Here is an 18440-nt window from a genome sequence, read left to right as displayed (position 1 = left end):
GAAGTGCAAAAGTGAGTTAGCTTGTCGAAGCCCAAAGATCTCCCCTTTTTTAGTTGTCCGTCTTCTGGCCGGCGCAGGTGCCGGTTTCCCAGGGTTACGTCTTCCCACATTTTGGGGTTTATCTTACGATCCAGGATCTGTAAGCCAGCCTGATGCAACAGGGATGGGCTCTACCTTTAAGACCCCATGGGGCAAAACCTCAGGTGTCGTTTACTGATTTGAAACCCATACATTGAAAAAATGTGTGTGCATCATATATGAGAGACAGAGCTTGAGGCTTCTCTCGTGTCTCTTATTCCTTGTTTTTATCTGCTGCAGAGACGGTGAAATTAAAGCTTTGGTGGACGGCTCCCTTGAGTTTTTCCTGCTTTCTCAACGCCTCTTCTTCTTTCTTTTTTTCCCCCTAAGCCGTATTTTGGATTGAGCTAAATAGCAAATCCTTACCACATTTTCAGTTTGATCAAGGCTCTTTTATCATACAAGTTTAACAGATCCATGACCTCAATCTGTGACCTGACTTATCATCCCATCAGGACGGCTGCTCAGGGGGCGAGACGTCGACCGGCGGCATCCCTGCTCGCCCGGCCGGCTGAATTGCGTCAGGAGCTGCTGATACAACGTTGAATATGATGATGATGCTCCTCTGATTGGAGGCACAAAGCTGCTTTCAGGCCCCAGCATGACCTTGTTAGCATCAGATCAGGGCTTGTCACTGATGCCCAGATGTGAATTTTTCTCATCTTGACATTGAGGAGGGAAAAAAAAGAGAAAAAAACACGCTTCACAATCTAGCGTGTAAATGCTTCATCACAGACTTTCCTGTTATCACTGTAGCTGTGGTCTGGCAGCACTGATGATGGGCTTGTGCAGTACATCTGCTGATGCAGTAGTAGGAAGAAGACAAGGAGGGAGGGAGGGAGGGAGGGAGGGAGGAGGGGGCTGACCTTCCCTTGTTCGCCGTCTCTAATGCCCAGTGCTCTAAACTGTCTCGGTGCCAGGTTTCTCTCTCTCTCTCCCTCGCTTCGACTTCTTTTCACTTCAGTTGCGAGACCCCCACCAAACCCCCCGCAGTCTTGTCTAAGGAGAGGTCCGCCCGAGTGAACTCATTGACCAGGGAAAGGCTTGTTTTCGCTCCCTTCTGCTGTGGGAAGGAGTGTGCTCACTGCAAAAAGTGTCTGTCTCTGCATCACGGCTCAAAAATCACCTTTCTCTTTTGAATAAAAATGTGCCATGGAGGCACTTTCGCTTATTTACAACACATTTCCTCTTTTTTTTTCCTCCTTAAAATAGTTCCCTGCTGTATTCTGCCTTGTTTAAAACGAGTCAAGCTTATAAAAGTCGCGCCAAATTGGCAACAAGCAGAGTTGTATCACCCCAAGTTGAGGATTTGTTTATATGACAACCGAGAGAGAGAGAGAGAGAGAGAGAGAGAGAGAGAGAGAGAGAGAGAGAGAGAGAGAAAAAAATCAGGATCAGGAAATTGAAAGCAAGACAAAAAACGTGCACAGATGAACATTCTTTTCAGTGTGAACAGCATCCTGTCTGGTGTCTGCTGCCAAGCGAATGTTAAAGTGACACACAGATACAGGCGCTGGCGCAGAATGCAAATGAATGGATGAAAGTGGGAGGACAACGAGATAAAGGCTGCAGACCTGCGCGAACGCCACGGATGGAGGGCCACACAGGGGGTTCAAGGCTGGTACCCAAGTCAGGAGGAGATGTAGGAGCCTGGGGATACGTCCCGGCATGCACGCCGGTTCAACCGAGGACACGCACTTAATTAGCGGTGCAATCCTCCTCAACTCTCTAGATTAGTTGAGGGGTTTTCCAGCTCAGAATGTGTCTGTGTTATATTTCCTCCGTTATGCACCAAATAAAACAAAAAACAAAAAAAAAATGAATAAATCTTTGGAAAAACAATAAAGGAAGGGTATCTATTGCAAGTGATTGTAGGGGTAATTTGTGATTTTTGTGTGTAACCACGATGGGCGGTTCAGCAGGGTGTGTGTGCGTTCGTTTGTGTGTGGCGGATATTGTTATCAAAGCCTTCCACTGCGCCATACGCTGTTCATATGGAAGAAATAAAGGTGCGTCATGGAGCGAAAGCAAGAAATGGGGCGCTTGTGTTAATACGCTATGTTTCCGTAGTAACACGCAGGGGTCACAGAAGTTTGGCTAAAAAAAAAAAAAAAAAAGGCCAGGAAATTCTGTGGTGCCTGCTGACGATCAAAAGCTACTTTTTCAAACATATCCGCACGGCTGTTTAACTGTTTGTGATTGCTGAACCTGCAGGAGTTTGTGGGAGTGTTGCATCAGTTTGTCAGGAAACTAAACCTCCAGGCTCCACTTATCTTAAAATAGTCCCAAATTCTCAGTGTTTCACATGGTTGTTATTTAAAGGTCAAAGCACAAAGTGTGAGTGAGGAACCGGCTCACATTTGTCCTCTCCTCGAAGAAGCATCAAGAGGCCGCGAAAGCAACAGCACTTAGCAGCTGCGACCGACGTGCTAGAATCAACCTGAAGGTGGCGCTCTTGATTCGATGAATTTGTGGCCACGAGATACGACACGTCCCCAGAAATTCATCAAAGGGTGGGAATAAGTTATCTTGTGGCCAGGGATTCATTCGATTTTGGGAACACATCATAACTCGTAGCAGCGAGCTGATTCACTTCTGGGGTGAAGTCTACTTTGGGGCCAAAGATGAATCAAAAATTGGGAACGAGACGCGTCTTTTGATTGCCATTAAGTCATAAAACTCTTTGTTCCCGATTCTGTTGTGTTTTGATCTGAGTGGAAAAACATGCGTGAGAGACGCTCCACCGCATTTGGACGGCTACTTCCATTTTTAACATGGTGTCAAAATAAAATCATATTGCAGATTATAAATAAAAGTATAGTTTCATGAGTAAGCAGGTTTGCTGCATATCTTACTGGAGGAACACTGTGTTTTAGTGATTTATGGGAATCCTGTGTAGACACAGAGCAATGTGTCCTTCACAAACTTCTCCTCCGACAAAAACTCATATCTGTCTCCCAGCTGATGACAGCCGCCTTCATTATATTATGCAAACAAAGACGGAGGTTGTTATTTTTGGTTGTTCCCTCCGTTTCTTCAGTGCTGAGATGAGCAGGCCGCTTGGCTCGCGCGTGTCCCCTGACATCTGCTTGTTCACATGGAACTAACCCGATATATTTCACTCCCACTAATCGACAATGCGCAACAAGTTCACCTACGTTTAAGACCCTGAATCAATGCCTAACATGTTTGACACTATTTGGACGCACGAGCCGTCCATCTAAGATGGTGGACGTTCCCTTGCGAGACTCAGGGTTCATAGTGGAATGACAGACGGGTCTTACTTACATCCAAAAACATTTTAGCCATTTAGAATTTTGTGTTAAATCCCCGCCCCTCCCCCCCAACACACACACACACCCACACACACCCCCCCCCCCCCCCACACACACACACACACACACAATTTGGCACATGGAATATTTCAGTAAAGGAAAAGGGACTAAGGTTATGCTACTGACTGTCATGATATCTTACACCATTAAAATAAGTCATTTGACACGATGGGGGCGTCATACTCGCCGCAGACAAATTTCATCCAAAAAAATTAATTACATAAAATGCTGACTCGTACATCGTAGACTCAGTACAGCAACAACGGTTGGGAAAAGCCAGTTAGCAGTTTTACTTGACTAGCTAACATTCTGAATTCTATCGGCGCTAACTTTCTGGCACAAATACAATTGAGTGAAACTGTGCGTCCGATTAGCATCCCTGCCTGGGTCCATGCTAAGGAAGAAAGTTATGCTAACGGCTAGAATTAAAACGGCACAGTTCAAGGGGACATTCACAGTGAGATAGCGGTTAAAAGTTAGCGTTGGCCGCTGGTTTGACGCAATAAAATCCTCCAAGTGTTTTGACTGAAAAAACAGAATTCTTAGCCTTTTGCTAGACTATGGCTGATGTCTATGGATGTGCACAGCTGAACATGGTGGTGGAGCCATTGGCAGACTCGAAACATGTTAGCTTTTCAGGCATTCTTGTATCGTTCAATACTTCAGAGTGATGCACGTCTTTGTTCGGAAGCTGGAAACGCTTCAGCAGTCCTGCTTACAGGCAGCTGTCACATACACCAAAAATCCAGTGACAACCCAGAACATAATTTGCTGGTGTTTTTCTAACCACTTTGCTACAACCGCTGACTAATTTGTGTGGTATTGTCACCAACTCTGGCAAATATTTGTACACTAATTATGCAAAGATGAATCACCTATGAGCTCATGACAGCGTCTTAACTCCTGCAGGGAAACAATAAACTCCAAACCAAATATGACATTTAAATGCATAACTGCAAATCTGGGCGCTGCCAATCTGTGACCTTTTTTTAAACTGTATATTTCTGTTACTAATCAGTTCAGTAAATGCAACTGTTGTGTGTTACTGCACATACAGCAGAGGGGGGAAAGGAAAATGACATTTTTAGTAATTTCACAACTAAAAACTTGTCCAGCTTCAGCTGAATATTTGTATACCAACAACGGATCCAAAGACGAAGATGATCCTCATCCAACGGGCGGCTGTTTTCTGTCAGTCGGTCATTGGGTGCGGGGCAGGTAGCACGCAATTTTCCGCCTGCTGCCAGCTGGAAACCAACGTAGAGAGAGAGAGAGAGAGGGGGAGAGAGGGAGAATAGATTGAGCCTCAAATTAAATGCAGCGACAAAAACAAAACAATGACGCTAAAAAGAAACGCCTTGTAGAGCTGCAGAATGTGTGTGCACATCACCAGTGACCCCTCTGACATTCATACGGCCACTGCCTTCATTTATATAAAAATATGGAGGCTGTAAACCACACTGTTCCTGACCACTTCAAACATGTCAGTGATGCATGCAACCCCTCATTACAAGGTTATTATTATTTGCCGCATCTTTAGGTGTTAAAGTACAAAAAATACATGCAAAGACCATCCAAATATAACAGATGTGTATCGATTTTTTTCTGCTTCAAATGATCTACATGGGACCTGCTGGTGCTGCAGGTGCACTCGTCATGCAAATTACACATAAAATCACGGCACCGTATACCACAACAATACAACGGTTAGTGGGAGCGTTTGCATCCAAATCCAGAACTTTATATTTGTGACACCGTGGTAATCTCAGGACCTGTTAGAGCGTGCAAGCATTCCTTCTATTACAAAATCCTGGAATGTTCCACTTAGTCAGGAACAAAAACACAAAACAAATACTTGAACTATAGCATGTACAGTAATTACAGCCTTAATATCTGGTTTCAGTAAACACAACTAATCCCGGAAAGAGAAACCAGAGCCAAAAGTCCAGAAATGCAGATTCAGGACTTTTCAGTGACAGTGATATTGCCATCCAGCTTGAATCATTCCGTGGTGCCTCGCAGTGCACTCAGAGTCGCACAAGAACCTGTGCGAGACGCCTGAAAACATGAAGGCACGGGGGATTGTTTGTGTTGTTTACTTAAGCAGCAATGAAGAGTGGTTTTGGGGGGTAAGGGCCATGTTCCCGGTCTCTCTCCGGCTGGGTGTTTGGCTGCTCGGTGTGGCTGGGGAGTGGGTGCGGTGCTCCATTCTGCCCACCACCTGGCACCAGGGAGACTATGTCTAGGAAAGAGACCTCTGCCAGGCCTCAATTACGGGGAGGAATAATCCAGGACACACTGAAGCAATTACAGTCTCATATAAATCAATATGCTTCGGGTTAAAAAGTGATCTGCTCCCAACACTCTGGAGAGGCTCTGACTCAGTCCGCCTTTGATTCCTGGGAGATGGGAGCAGTTTCCCTGAAATTGGACAGTGATGCTACCGCGATTTTAACTGTCACTCAGGCGAACTAGAAAGTCAGGTGACACCGACTGTGACTTCTGTTCCAGACCAAAGAGAATAAATATTTATTTGCGGTCAGTGAACCTGCATAAAACAAATGCTGTCGGGAGGGAGTGCATCGGGGAAAAACACGCTTCCCGTTGACATTTGTTTCTTAACTAATTTCATTCATCTCATTGAGAGCTAATGAAGGATAAACAGGATTATTTATCTATCAGGAAGCGTGTAGTCAAAAGCCTCCAGCACAAGTTGTGGCAGCAGGGGGCAACACTGACAGCTCTCCCTCCCTGAGGAACAGCTGCTCAGCCTCCATCATTATTACCACTGCTATACTGCCATCTTGTGGTCACACAGGACCACACTTCTGGACTCTGGTTCAGGCGGCACGTGAAGATTTCGCTTTCGTAAATGACAGAACATTAAATTAAAAAAAGTTTCTGCTTGAAAATTACCTGTTTTACAAAATTACCTCATTAATACTAGGACCTGCCAAAAATAAAAAAGTACTTTTCAGGGTACCAATCACAGTACACTGCGACAACAAAGTACCGATTTGCGATACACGCGTGCCAACTTTATGTAACTGAGGGCACAACTGAGTAATCGGACTTCAGGAAAACCAGACTTCTTTTTCAAATGAGACCTTTTTTCTGTCTACGCTGTTATTTCCAGGTACTGCTGTTAGATTTTGTTGTGTGCAGACATCATCCACCTGCCTGCAGGACACAAACAAGTGGAGGTTTATTTCTTAGAAGCAGGTTGTGACACAAAAGACACTTTCAAATCCTGTTAAGAGCTTAGAGCTTTGGCTTCCACGTAAAATGACTCACTTTTGCCCTGCCATTTATCAAACATTAAGTGAAAAAAAAAACAAAAAAACACCAAAAGGGCTTGGTTGTCACATCAGATCTTAAAAGGAGACCAATGTGTACAAGTAAAACCTGCCTTAATATTAATCCTCACACTAGTTTTCTATAATTTGAAATAAATTTGTTAAAAAATGAGCATAGAATGTTTAGAATTTTGAATTTTAACCGAGTGCTGCAGGACAAACTGAACCAAGATGTCAACTTGTCCAGTTACATTTCAAAATGATCAATTATTTACACGCATCCTTCTCTAGGTAACCACTCAAGTCAACCGATAACTTTTTTTATTATTATTTTTTTAAATGTCTCGAAATTCAACACAATAATCACAACAAAGAAATATATTAAAAGGCAGATTTATTTTTCGTATATTTCCCAACATGTACACACGCCCCCGGAGTTCATCGATGCACCTTATAGAAGGTGTCTCTTGCACACTAAAGCAACAAGCATTTACAATTCGGTCAAATGTTCTTGGTGACCATGCTGGAAGTCTGGAGGAGAAAAACAAATTCCATGAGGTGATTTCTACTGAAACTCTATTCTCACTTCACTGGGGAACGACTGCTCGACTTTCACCTCGTGACTGATCGAGTGCTCCCAGAGGGATTTTTTATGGAGGAAGGATAACCCGCACTCCTCGCACGTGTAGCTCTTTGGTTTTCCAGTGTGCGTCCGCCTGTGTTTCTTCATGTGATACGATAACCTGAAGCCTTTGTCGCAGATGTCACATTTAAATGGCTTCTCTCCCGTGTGGATGCGCATGTGAGATTTCAAATATCCCGACTGGATGAAGGCTTTGCCGCACACCTCACACTTGTAAGGGCGCTCGCCGGTGTGGTAGCGGTTGTGGAGCCTTAGCTCGTTGGCGGTCAGGAAGGTTTTACCACACACGGTGCACTGGTGAGGCCTCTCGCCGGTGTGGATGAGCTCGTGCCTTTTTAGCGAGGTTTCCTTCATGAACTGCTTCCCGCAGCTGTTGCAGGGGTAGCGGACGCCGATGTGGACTTGCTCTACGTGGTTGGTGAGCTGCAGCTTGGTGCGGTAAGCCATGTCGCACCGTGTGCAGGCCCAGGGCCTTTCCTCTGAGTGGGTTCCCATGTGCACCGTTAGCTCGGAGGCAGAGCGGTAGCACTTTCCACACTGCCAGCAGAGGAAGGGCTTCTCCCCGGTGTGTTTCCGCTGATGCACCGTCAGACAGTTGGAGGACCTGAACTTCTCTGGACAGATATCACACATGTAGGGGAACTCTCCCTTGTGGATTCTCTGGTGGATGGCGAGGTAGGACAGCTGGATAAAGGTTTTGTCACACTGAGAGCAAGGATACGGTCCAGTGAAGTTGTGCTGCTTCTCGTAGTGTTCCCTCAAGCGTCTCAGTAAAGTGAAAGTCTTTTCGCACATGGTGCAAGCCATTGGCCTGTGCATTAGCTTGTGCCTCTCAAAGGCAGCATCGTTGGCGAGTATCTTCCCACACTCTTTGCAGTAAAGAGGGTCGTGAATCCTCTGATGCACCTTCAGCATCGTCATGCTTTTGAATTCTTTCCCACAGTCGTCACATTTCATGATGTCCCTCATTTCCACTTTGCAAACATTTTCCTGGTGCTCCTTCAAAGCAGAGAGGTATTCAAAGTGCTTGCCGCAATTTGAACACCACACAGGGATCTGAAGAGGTGGTCCATACTGGGCGTCCGCGTTGGTCCACTCGCTGTGGCTTGGCCCCGCTCTTGGCTCTTTTTTCCACGTGAAGCGGCCAATTTTCTTGTGACAAATGGCATAAATCTGGTGTCTCTTCAGCCCATGCATATGCTTAAAACGCTTCTTGCAGTGAACGCAGTGGTACGGCCGATCATCTGTGTGACACTGAATGTGTCTGTTCAGGGTTTTGACGCTGTCGAACACCCTCGAACATACAGGACACACTTTAAGACCTTTTTTGCTAGCTTGCTGCAGAGGGACTGACGGCGTCTCTTCAGACGTTTCAGCAGGTACTTCAGGATCTTTTTTATCAAGGACATCAGTGTCGCCACAGTTTTGAGTGTCAGCTTCAGCCAAAATCTGTTCCACCGTCTTGCTCTCTTCCTCACGTATACCTTCATGCCCATGAATAATCTGGTGCTTTTTCAACGTGTCCCTGTACTTGAAGCCCTTCTCGCAAGTGACACAAATGAAGGGACGCTGTTCTGTGTGAGATCGCAGATGCTTTGCGATGTCAGCGGTGCACGGTAAGATCCTGCTGCATATTGGACAAATTTTGCCCTCCGTCAACCCCTCTAGGGGTGGCTGGGGATTTGGCCGCTGTGCGTCTTTCCTCTTTGCCACCATAGTGGACTTCTTCAGTTCTCTGCTCTTACAGATTTCCTTCTGATGTCTCTTTAAAACATAGGGATTCTTAAATTTCTTCTCGCAGAATGAGCATTTATACGGACGGTCCTCCGAGTGAGACTTCATGTGGCGCTCCATGTCAACCTGGCGAGCAAAGTACTTCCCACACAAAATGCAGTTTTTGTGCTCCAATATATCCGAAGTACCCGGGTCCGCCTCCTCTTCAATCATGTTGTTGCCGATCTCCTCTTTTTCATGAACTCGCATATTGTGGCGATTCATGTCATAGTGGTCCCTGAATCGTTTGTCACAGTTGGCGCATTTATACCTGAGATCACGATTTGCAGAATGAATTTCCTGGTGTCGTCTCATGGCTGCAGCCCGCAGGAAAGTCTTATTGCACACTGGACAAGTCTTGTTGTTTGGGTATTTTTTTCGTTGCCTCTTAGCTGTCGACGGGTCATTTTTTTCTTTTAAAGCTTTTCTCTTTAACTGCAGCCTTTTGCTTTGCTTAAGAGGTTGAAAAGACGCTGGCTTCAGATTGTCATCGACTTCCTCGTTTGTCACGTCAGTAGCAGCTTCCTCCTCGTGTACGGACTCTTCTGGATCACCAGGCTCCATCAAACTTGGTGGTTGTTCAATCTGTATGTAGTCCAGTAGTGTGACAGTTTCACCCTCCACCTGGACCGTCATACATTCTGGCATCTGCTCTGGCGGGGGCTCTAACTGTATTTGGTCCGTGTCGATTACAACCTTCTCCAGCTGAGGGAGGGACAGCGAGGAGAGGATGCAGTTCCCAAAGGAGGATGGAATGGACTGAGATTCATCTGTGGGCCGAAGGAGAACCACGTTAGCTTCATGGCCAGCAGATGAAGATGCCTGCATTAACATTGGAGTTTAAATGAAGCGACCCAAGGAGGTACGCATTCAATTTCTGTTAAAATGTAGATAAAAGTACAGGTCCAGGAGTAATTTTTTTCGTTATAAATTTACTGAGAAGATTTTCTGCAAACCTTTTCGTAATTCTCTTCAGTAAGTAGTATTGGACCATTATGAAGAAAAGGTTATTTTCCAGCATTGAATTCTATCAATATGTAACACACCACACAGCATTTTTGACTTTTAAGTATGTCCCAAAAACTGATTGGCTAGCACCATCTAGTGGATGGGGGAAGCAACTGCCCCCCCCCAACTAATACCATTTTTCCCCAAAATGTTCACATAAAAGAATACCACTGACGTCCAGGTGCCAATACAAAATTGACAAAATACTGCAATACTATCCTTTATTCACCCACAATCAAAAACCCTGAACCTGTAAATGCTCTTAAGATACCAGCAACCCAGAGGAGACTCACCAGATAAATCAAAATGTCCGAGTGTTGTGTTGTGCTGGAGCACAGTTTTCAAGTGACGCAGGTCAGGAACAGAGTGCACACACTCCTCCAGGGCGGACGGCACAGCGCTGAGCATGGATGCAGTCTGGAACACGGGGGAAAAGATTTTTAGCAACATATAGCATTTAGAGGTGCTCTGCCTGTGCTAAATTAAAACAGAACCACTGTATTATTTACTAAATAAACTGCTGGTTCTTGTTATTTACAGATTTGAGTGATGTTCAATTCAGCAACCCACTGGGCTGTTCCCACCAGACAGCTTTCCCTTTACATCTATAATCATTTGCCTGCTACATGACAAAAGCCCCTCTTAAGTTTGTCCAAATCAACACTTTCTTATTGATCTGCGATCAACTTGAGAGAATAAGAATTACTGTGGGCTCACAGCATAGGAATACAGTGCAGCAGCTTATTTTACAATCTTAGGACAAACGTGGACATCTTCAAGTTCAATTTTGGTCTGTCACCAAGTTTGTACAGTGCTCTTGATAATCAGCATCAGGGCAAAGCCAATCCATGAATGTACCTGCTGAATGTCCGGTACAGGAAGAAGCTTTTCCAGTCTGGACAGGAAATCCAGCATAAGAACCTGAAGAGCGCCATCATAGTCTGGCCCAAAATCCACAGGGAAAATATCCTGGAACAAATGATACACCCTGGTATTTTAACATTTGACAGAAAACTGTACATTCTCTACAGCTGCCAAGGCTGCATCAATAAAGAGCAAAGATGTCACCCAACAACAAATGTTATCATGACACTGTTTTAAGGCCAAGAACGCAACTCTACAGAGTTTAACAAAACACTAAGACACAATCCGCCAACCTGGAAAAACTTCTCCTTCTCTTCAGTGTCTTTCAACAGCAGTTCAACTTGATCCACAAAGTTGGACTCTGGAAACTCGACTTCCGCAAAACATGGCTACAATAACAACAACAAAAAAAACAGAGAGTTGTGGTTGAGTCAGAAATAACAAGAAGTAGTTTGACGGAAGAAATGACTGCAGCGATGAGCTGCACAACGTCATTTAAAGAAGTTAACCTGTGCTGCCCAATTAGATACGAGGTCCTTGATCCGCTTCAGGTGCATCTCAATGGCGTCTCTCTCCGGCAGCCGCTCGGCCCGACACAATTCCAGAACCACCTGCAACAAATAACTTCAGCTCAACTGACGGTGCAACAACTGGAGAGATTGCTTACCAGTACAATGCTCTCAAGAAGGGCCCGCCCAATAAGTTGGCCTGTCTCGGACATGTCAGTATCGCAAGAGCAGATCAACTGGCCGACTGATGTAAGCCTGTACTATAGATCTACTTTTGCTACAACAACAAACAAAAATTGCACAAAAGTAATCAATCTTAAGCTGCGAATATGATGTCGGACTGGGCCAGGGCTGCCGCGTCTCACCCGAGCTCTGAGACCCAGCAGGAGTTGAGCTTTTTGATCTGCATTCAAAAGTTCCGGCACAATATCTGTAACTGTGCTGATGAACTCCTCCACCGTCCCATAGTCCTGCACGTCTCCCCTCTGGACCACCTGCCACATGGCTGCAGACACCAGGCGCAGCGGTGGTATGAAGAGCCGAAGAGAGGCCAGGAGGAGGGGGGAATCTGGAACACGAGTAGAAATTTCAGTCTCGTAAGAAAACAAATTACTAGATCATGATTGATGGCCAAGATTATGGTATGCAAGTAAATTAATATTTGTGTCAGATAACCTGATTTATACAGATAATATTAGTAAACATCATTAAAAATAACAATACAAATATCATGATGCATACTTTCATCTTGATGGACAACCGGCAGATGGAACAATTCAATGTGTTCTGTAATTCCTGTCAAATCTATTTGTCCTTCGTTGTAATGACATGCTGTTTGCGTTTAGCATCATTGTTGTCATATCAGCACGTTAGTTGATTGTGATATTTCCTTTTAAAGCGATACAAAAAGACCTTTAAGATTGTTGTGCATGGCTAAACCAGATTTTATGACAGCAGCCACACATCTACTAAATATACGCAAAAGTTATCTATTAATTCAAGTGTCAGCTGTTACAAATATGAACAGTTATTTTCTATATCATATTTATCAGTCAATATTATGGAGGGACGTCTATCTATGCCAGTAGCACCAACTTGACCCTGGATGCCTTCATGGACCATCTACTGTGTCGTAATATTGAAGCCCCGCACATGAGCAACCCAACAAACATGGCTGCGGTAGTCGTGACATTCTCTTCTACGCGAGTTGTGTGAAAAGTTAGTGGTCGTGGACTAACTCGAGTGATATTACTACCTTTTTTGATATCTTATTTAGAATATTATCTTGCTGAAGTCCTCTAGTTTTACCTTGAGGCGTTAACGTGTGCTGTGCTAGCGTTTCTAGATGCATCTGTGCCGACTTGGAGCCCACGAATGCACCACCTGACAGTTGTTTTAGCACTCATTTCCAGTTGCTAGCTAACGTTAACGCTGAACTGGAAGGTCAGTTAACTGCCGCTAGCTTACCAGTTACGAGTTAATGTCGTTGTTAACTGCCCACGCTAACTAGCTTAGTCAACATCTAGCTACTTCTAGTAACTACCGTACACATCCGCTTGCTTGCGCCGCTATGCTGCACAAAGCCACCGCCATCTCAGAGCGGGGTACGCCATGTTCAAAATCGGGCGCACACAATCCAAAACAAAACGCCACAACACGTTGGGAGTCGTGTGTTTTGGGTTCATTTTTAACTTACCGGCTTCTGTGCAGTGTATTTCATCCATTTTGTCTTGTGGAATATTCATTTAACAGGGAAAATTATCTCAGGGTTGTTGTGAGTCGATGTCCGCCCGACCCTACGGTGCGAGTTGGCGGGGAAGAAGGGCGGCTCGTTATGTTGTACAGAGTGCGCAGGCGCGGTTGGAACTCAACCGCTTACAACTATAATCGTATTTTTTTTTTACTTTCCTCTCCTCATATGGCCTTACTGTAAAGCATTAGTCAACTTTGGAATCCCCTGTGCAGGAATATTATTACTATATATGTTATTGGGGACGGCGTGGTCCGGAGGTTGCGTGGCCTTCTAACAACCGATGGGTCGCTGGTTCGATACCCACTTCCTCCGGTGAGCAAGACACTGAGCACCTAACTGCTCCTGATGGCCCTTGCGACGGACTGGTGACCCGTCCAGGGTGAACACCACCTCTCTCCCAATGACAGCTGGGATAGGCTCCAGCACCCCCGCGACGGGGGGGTGTTAAGCGGTATAGAAAATGGATGGGTGGGTGGGTGAAGGTTCTTCTTCCCATTTGAAATATGTGGTCAACACGAAGTTAGTTTGGCATTCACTGCCCCCTGGAGGCCATGCGGAGGCTGGGGGGTTTGCCAAGTAGCCAAATTTATCAGTTCCACGTTTGGCCTGGTCCTGAAACCGGCAGCAATTTACCAGGAGAATTAACGAACGTAGACTGAAGGGCCAAACGTGAGACCTGCCTTAATCACTATGGTATTTACACAACCAGGGTCATTACCCAGCTGGTCCCGCTCCTCACGCCGACAGTCACGCCTCCTCCGCGGCTTCGTCCTCCGTCCGCCCACCCCGCTTGAAACATCCTCCTCTTCTTCTGTGTTCCAGCCACCGGACGAAAACTTCAGCCCCCCTCCGAACACGACCCAACGACCGCTGGATTACATTTAGTAGTTAGAGGGAAAGCAGCGGAAGAATGTGAAACAGACCCGGAAACTTGAGACATTTGCGGAATGATGAGCACCAGTTCTTAGCGCACGGTAAGAAACTATCCCCCCCCCCCCCCACTTCTTCCACGGTAAAAGTCACGGCCCGAGCCGCGAGGAAGTGGTTTAGCAGTCCGCAGAGCAGCCTCCTTGCATTTTATTGTCTCCATACCCCCAAAAAATAGCGGGTTTATGTCGTCTGCAAAAACTTGTATAAGCAGTTTTTTTTTAAAGCGCAAACATGAAAAAAACGCAGCCTGGAGTTCAGCCCGGTGACGTCAGCGGGGAGTGTTTTTAGCTGAGGATGCTCGAATAACACTAAGATTTTAGATTAGTTGATTAGTTTATTATGCAAATTTAACACTGATTTATTCAAAACACGCAGAAATGTTAAAAGTGTTTGAGTTTATTGGCATGACGTAGATGTTACCGAACAGAACACACCAGAAACACCTCAATGACTGAACTGCGATTGAAGTCATATCTGTTGTAATATCTATAATTTTTTGGAATGTTGTCCATTATTCAAATCTATAATCTTGCGTTATTTCATTTGAACTTAGTAGCTCCTCAACTCTGTTCTTCCCCTGTGTGAGCGGTCAGCTGGGCGCCTGTCCTGGAAACCAGCCGATGTTTTTTTTTTCCTTACTGCAGTTTTATTTCTATTTGTGAAATTAAAGCTATCGAGAGTAAATAAGGTTCATGGTTTGTTTTTTTTAAATCATTGTTTCGTAGAGATACACTCAAATATACAAACCTGTTAACAGCCTCAAATCTCTTCTGTTCAATAATGGAATAAGAAATGGAATCATTGGCACCGCAGCCCTCACATGCAGTGCAGGATTGTGTTAATGTCTGCTCCCTCGCTGCCGCAGGTCGTCTACTCAAGCGTCCCGGTTCCTCCTCGTGTTGTTGAAGCGGTAAGTCCATCACCTCCCTGGTGAGATGGGAGTTAAAGAGCGGCACGTAAGAGGCCCCCCAAAAAAACAAAAAAACAACAACAAACAAACCTGCAAATCCACAATCAAGTCAGTATCAGTAGTAGAAATGTGCTGGTTAATTTGTCACAGATGTCCAGAGAATTTAATAAATAAGAATCTGTGTCTATTTGGTCCTGAGGGGTTGGACCAAGTACCAGTACTGTAGTGTATCACAGTTCTCCTGTTTGTCAAGAGGTATTAATATGTTGGCAGCAAATATCCCCCGTAGCCATCGATTCACCACCTTTACAAGTTTTCAGTCGCACACGTGTGTAAGTGGTCGCACAGAAAAATAATAGTACACTAAATAAATTGTATTACACAGAAGATTGTCCACTTTGTCATGTCATGATGCCGTCTTGATAGTATCAGGTGACGAGCTGCTCTTGGAGAGTGATGAATACTTCAAAAATGTACTCACTTAAACTTGGGGGGGGGCGTTGTTTTTTCCCCTCCCCACATCATTTGTTGCAGTGCTCGTCAGTTGAGTCATGGCTCGCGGCTGCATCTGCTGCGTTAAATACATGCTCTTCCTCTTCAACCTGCTCTTTTGGGTAATTACACACACACACACATACACACACACACACACTGTCAGGAAATGTCTGGGTGTTACGTTTAATGAGGAGAGCAATCAGTACACACACGAAAGTTATCCTGAAATCAGCAGGAAGTTTGTGTATTTCCGCTGTGTTTCAGCTGGGTGGGTGTGGCTTGTTGGGCGTGGGCGTGTGGCTGTCGGTGTCTCAGGGCAGCTTCGCCACACTGTCGCCCTCCTTCCCCTCGCTCTCCGCTGCCAACCTCATCATCACCCTCGGCACGGTCGTCATGGTGACGGGCTTCCTGGGCTGCCTCGGCGCTATCAAGGAAAACAAGTGCCTTCTGCTGAGCGTGAGTATACTACAATACCCATCATGCACTACTAGCGAGTTGTTGAAAGTAAATAAATTAAGTAAGTAAATTCGGTTGTAGGAAATCACCATTGTCCCATGTCATGTCTCTGCAATTCCTTGGAGACGCTTCAAATGTGACGCAGACGTTCACTGGGACCGAAGGATAAAATGGGTCAAAGGTCACGACACCTCAACCCCCCCCCCCCAAAAAAAAAAATTAGCATCAATGTCCACTGGGACTCGAAGATGAACTGCAAAGATTTTTGGTCGCAGGTGAAGTTTGCCGTCACCTCCATTTGAAAGCAACGTGTCAGGAATGTCGGGAAGAAATTCCTTTACATTTGGCACAAATGTCCACCGGGATGCTAGGATGAACCTAAAAAAAAAAAGGACATTAGTGGTCAAAGGTCATGGTGGCAGTGGCAGGCACACATGGCGGTGTCGTACCACTGCTGCGCAGCAGCTTGATCGGCTCATCTCTCTGAATGTGCCTTCACTGTCTTTCAACAAAGGCAGAACCTCAAAGAAATGCGAACGTTCCCGGTGATCACTTCTCATGTGAGACTTCCAACCCTGGCGGTTGGAACACGGCCGGCAAATCTTGGTTATTCTCCCGCTTTCTTTTCCCTTGCAGTTTTTCATTGTTCTGTTGATCATCCTCCTGGCTGAACTCATCCTCCTCATCCTGTTCTTCGTCTACACTGACAAGGTAGGACTCTTTGAGGGTTTGTTCATCCTTACCATCCGTGTGTGCCTACATATCCCATAATCCACCTCCACCTCAGGTGAGTGAAAATGCCAGACGGGATCTGAAAGACGGGCTGGTTCTGTACAACACGGACAACAACGCCGGCCTGAGGGACGCCTGGAACACCATTCAGGGAGAGGTGTGTTTAACCCAACAGGGGAAAACTTTGGCTTCTCTGGTGGATTAACCTGACTTAGTTAATTAAGTTCATTAATGTCTGATGGTGTGTCTGCTGGCCCAGTGGCGGTGCTGCGGCGTGATGAGCTACAACGACTGGTACACTGCCCTCCAGGTCAACGTGGTTCCAGACCGCTGCTGCCAGCAGGTTCACCCGGGCTGTGGACACAACGCCTCAAACGTCTTCTGGACACGGGTCTGTGTGTGTGTGTGTGTGTGTGTGTGTGTGTGTGTGTGTGTGTGTGTGTGTGTGTGTGTGTGTGTGTGTGTGAGAGAGAGAGAATGACTTCTAAGATACCTTCAAAGGGAAGTTGGAGGGTTCAGGTTAAATTTGGGATTAGATGAAATCCCGGGTAGGAGTCGGGATTAAAGGGAAATTGCGGCAATTCCAACCTGGGCTGTATTTTTCTTCGTGTTCGGGTCAAAACTACATTTTGACGACATTTACATGGACTCAGCATTTCACAGTTGCTCTTTACATGGCCAAGGATCATGAATATTCCACGGATAATCCCTATATCCAACGTCTTGGTCACAAAATGCTGAATTGAGAATATGCTGTTTTTACCCGGAATCTAACCGGATCACACTGGATATTTTCCCCGTGTGTTTTCAGGGCTGCTATGAGAAAGTAGAAGAGTGGCTGGACGACAACAAACACCTTCTAGGAACCATCGCCATGTGCGTGTTGGTCATACAGGTAAGCGGGTCGTTTCACCGCCATTACTGTTAAACAGCTCTAGATGACGATATCCTCTTACACAGTGTGCGTATGTGTGTTTTCCAGCTCCTCGGCATGGCCTTCTCCATGACGCTCTACCAGCAGATCCACCGAGCGGGGAAGAAATACGAAGCCTGACGAGATTCATGTGGTTGTTTTATTATGTGGTACTTCGGATGTATCAGTCCTTCCTCTCTGTTACCCTCATGGCCTGCTGATGGTAGAAACAACGCCGTGCTCACGTGCGCCACTAGAGCCTCTTTGCTCCTCAACTATGCACCCTTTTATTGTTGTGAATAGCTATTAGAAGAAGTTTTACTCCACTTTTTATAATCACACTTGCACGTTTTATATAAAATACCTGTGCTGAGGACCTGAACATGGGACTGGAAGGGGTTGTTAAGCTACGCGTGTTAATCGTGTTCTAACCTGATCAATAAAAGCAGAGCTCTCAACACAAGCCGGAGTGATTTGTTTCTGGGTTTCATCTCTTCACCGACTGTTCTGTAGTATCTGTGTTTGTGCTCTCAGTGACTCAGATAACAGATGTCGAGACTCTTTAATCAGTCAGACGCCACAAACATGTCACCTGTTTCTGAGGCGATCATGGAAATCACACACACTCATCAGATAAACGCCATCAGGGACAGTTGATCTGAACCCCTCGGGTCCTGAAGCGTTTATTAACACTGTGAAGATACCAGCGTTGATTCATAGGCCCAGCACATTCTGACAGGGGGAG

At 45.6% G+C, this 18440-nt stretch overlaps 2 protein-coding genes across 4 annotated transcripts; one reads left to right on the top strand and one right to left on the bottom strand.

The window, feature by feature from the left end:
• Positions 1 to 7078: 7078 nt before the first annotated feature.
• Positions 7079 to 13717, bottom strand: LOC147262682 (uncharacterized). 2 transcript variants are annotated; one of them, XM_086201788.1, is made up of 7 exons: positions 13203 to 13717; positions 11872 to 12074; positions 11507 to 11608; positions 11291 to 11386; positions 10992 to 11102; positions 10427 to 10550; positions 7079 to 9895 (listed from the first exon to the last, which is right to left on the bottom strand). In XM_086201788.1, the coding sequence occupies exons 1-7, from the start codon at positions 13249 to 13251 to the stop codon at positions 7275 to 7277; spliced, it is 3306 nt and encodes a 1101-aa protein (XP_086057914.1). In that variant the 5' UTR covers positions 13252 to 13717; the 3' UTR covers positions 7079 to 7274. The 2 variants fall into 2 exon arrangements, with proteins under 2 accessions (XP_086057914.1, XP_086057915.1); XM_086201789.1 differs by lacking the exon at positions 13203 to 13717 and adding an exon at positions 12815 to 12951.
• On the top strand, positions 12820 to 18158 carry LOC147262681 (tetraspanin-9). Of its 2 annotated transcripts, none has more exons than XM_086201792.1 (10): positions 12820 to 12949; positions 14082 to 14233; positions 15055 to 15099; positions 15634 to 15713; positions 15859 to 16050; positions 16687 to 16761; positions 16838 to 16939; positions 17042 to 17173; positions 17594 to 17677; positions 17765 to 18158. In XM_086201792.1, exons 4-10 carry the CDS (start codon positions 15651 to 15653, stop codon positions 17834 to 17836), a joined length of 720 nt encoding a protein of 239 aa, XP_086057918.1. In that variant the 5' UTR covers positions 12820 to 12949; positions 14082 to 14233; positions 15055 to 15099; positions 15634 to 15650; the 3' UTR covers positions 17837 to 18158. The 2 variants fall into 2 exon arrangements, with proteins under 2 accessions (XP_086057918.1, XP_086057919.1); XM_086201793.1 differs by lacking the exon at positions 12820 to 12949 and adding an exon at positions 13443 to 13571.
• Positions 18159 to 18440: the final 282 nt, after the last annotated feature.

The sequence above is a fragment of the Aulostomus chinensis genome, chromosome 4 (genome assembly GCF_037954235.1).
Source record: "Aulostomus chinensis isolate RoL2024-O1b breed Wild chromosome 4, RoL_Achi_v1.0, whole genome shotgun sequence".
NCBI lineage: Eukaryota > Metazoa > Chordata > Actinopteri > Syngnathiformes > Aulostomidae > Aulostomus > Aulostomus chinensis.
Note: the sequence above shows the minus strand (reverse complement) of the source record. Positions and strands in the feature narration are given on the sequence as shown.

Bases quoted from the DNA above. Each gene is read 5' to 3' on its own strand.
- LOC147262681 (XM_086201792.1), top strand. From the start codon at position 15,651: ATGGCTCGCGGCTGCATCTGCTGCGTTAAATACATGCTCTTCCTCTTC. The intron at 15,714-15,858 runs GTAATTACACAC...GCTGTGTTTCAG, and splicing joins TCTTCAACCTGCTCTTTTGG to CTGGGTGGGTGTGGCTTGTT. The intron at 16,940-17,041 runs GTGTGTTTAACC...CTGCTGGCCCAG, and splicing joins GGAACACCATTCAGGGAGAG to TGGCGGTGCTGCGGCGTGAT.
- LOC147262682 (XM_086201788.1), bottom strand. From the start codon at position 13,251: ATGAATATTCCACAAGACAAAATGGATGAAATACACTGCACAGAAGCC. The intron at 12,075-13,202 runs GTAAGTTAAAAA...CTCGTGTTCCAG, and splicing joins AATACACTGCACAGAAGCCG to ATTCCCCCCTCCTCCTGGCC. The intron at 10,551-10,991 runs GTACATTCATGG...CCCGTGTTCCAG, and splicing joins CTGTACCGGACATTCAGCAG to ACTGCATCCATGCTCAGCGC.